The sequence below is a fragment of the Aptenodytes forsteri genome, unplaced genomic scaffold (assembly GCF_000699145.1).
Source record: "Aptenodytes forsteri isolate BGI_AS27 unplaced genomic scaffold, ASM69914v1 Scaffold433, whole genome shotgun sequence".
Taxonomy (NCBI): domain Eukaryota; kingdom Metazoa; phylum Chordata; class Aves; order Sphenisciformes; family Spheniscidae; genus Aptenodytes; species Aptenodytes forsteri.
This window is the reverse complement of record NW_008795028.1, coordinates 1471614-1472921: the sequence shown is the minus strand read 5'-3', so window position 1 is coordinate 1472921 and position 1308 is coordinate 1471614. Positions and strand designations below refer to the sequence as shown.

Here is a 1308-nt window from a genome sequence, read left to right as displayed (position 1 = left end):
CAAGCCTTTGATTTTTCTTTGACTTTCCAGTAAGAATTCCATGCTATCATTTGTTCTGGGATCGATTTAGGCAAGACTGTATTAAGCATTCCTCAGTGATTCAGTGTAGCCAGGTATGTTTTGGGTGAAAGATATAGAAAGGAGCTATGTTAAATGGTGCTCTGATGTGTCTTCTGCACACTCCTATTCAAAGCATATAGCATATTAATGCAATCTCTTAAAAAAAAAAAAGAAAAAAGAAAAAAGGTGCCTTTATGAAAAGGAAACTTGAAGTAAATCACATAACTACAAGTTCAGAACTTTGTGCCATGAGTAAAGAAAATAATTTTTTCTAAACAGACTAGATGGACTCTGGCAAAATGGCTTCCCCCTCCATGCTACAGAACAAACAAACAAAAAACACCCAAAAAACCAACAATAATCAAATGAAGAGCACAGGCAATCAATTATATACTTCAGTTTGTTCCAAAACTCAAAAGCTACTTTATATAAATGATTTAACTTACTGTGAAATTCAGCTGACACCCACCCATGATATAATCAAGGAATGTTCATTCTACTATGATCTAAAAACAGAAGTTAGAGATAGAAATTAACTTTTTTTTTTTAGGGGGAGAAAAACCGTAAGTATTATTGCAGCAACTTTTGAGGTTCCAGATTTGTTATCTTTACCCATTGAAAGCACTACTTTTACTCTATAGATATCCCACCCACCCACTGCAGTGAGGATATTTACAGCGTGTGCCATCACACACTCAGTGCATCAGAACCAGGCCTTTTACAAAATTACAGGCAGAAAACAAAGCTGCTCCAAAAGCACTATCATTTATAAAACAACCTATTATGACAGACTTACCAGATTTTAATTCACCATAAAATGGTGAGTTGGGAAATGCAGTGGTTCAGGAATGGCCTTACAAATTGGTAAGTGACCTTTGCCATACAGATGGCATCTTCGAGAGAAAGTGAGGAGACAGGGGAGGACTACCTGAAAGGAGGTTGTAGCAAGGTGGGTGTTGGTCTCTTCTCCCAAGTAACTAGTAATAGGACGAGAGGAAATGGCCTCAAGTTGCGCCAGGGGAGGTTTAGATTGGATGTGAGGAAAAATTTCTTTACTGAAAGAGTGGTTAAACATTGGAACAGGCTGCCCAGGGAAGTGGCTGAGTTACCATCCCTGGAAGTATTTAAAAGACATGTAGATGTGGCGCTTAGGGACATGGTTTAGTGGGCATGGTGGTGTTGGGTTGACGGTTGGACTCAATGGTCTTAGAGGTCTCTTCCAACCTTAATGACTCCATGATTCTATGA

General features: G+C 38.6%; 1 protein-coding gene across 1 annotated transcript in view; it reads right to left on the bottom strand.

Annotated features, from left to right (window-relative positions):
- Positions 1-1308, bottom strand: part of CPNE3 (copine 3) — a 31209-nt gene that overhangs the window by 9682 nt on the left and 20219 nt on the right. Inside the window, 1 exon segment of the mRNA XM_019471209.1 lies at positions 507-566. Coding sequence (XP_019326754.1) covers positions 507-566 — 60 coding nt within the window.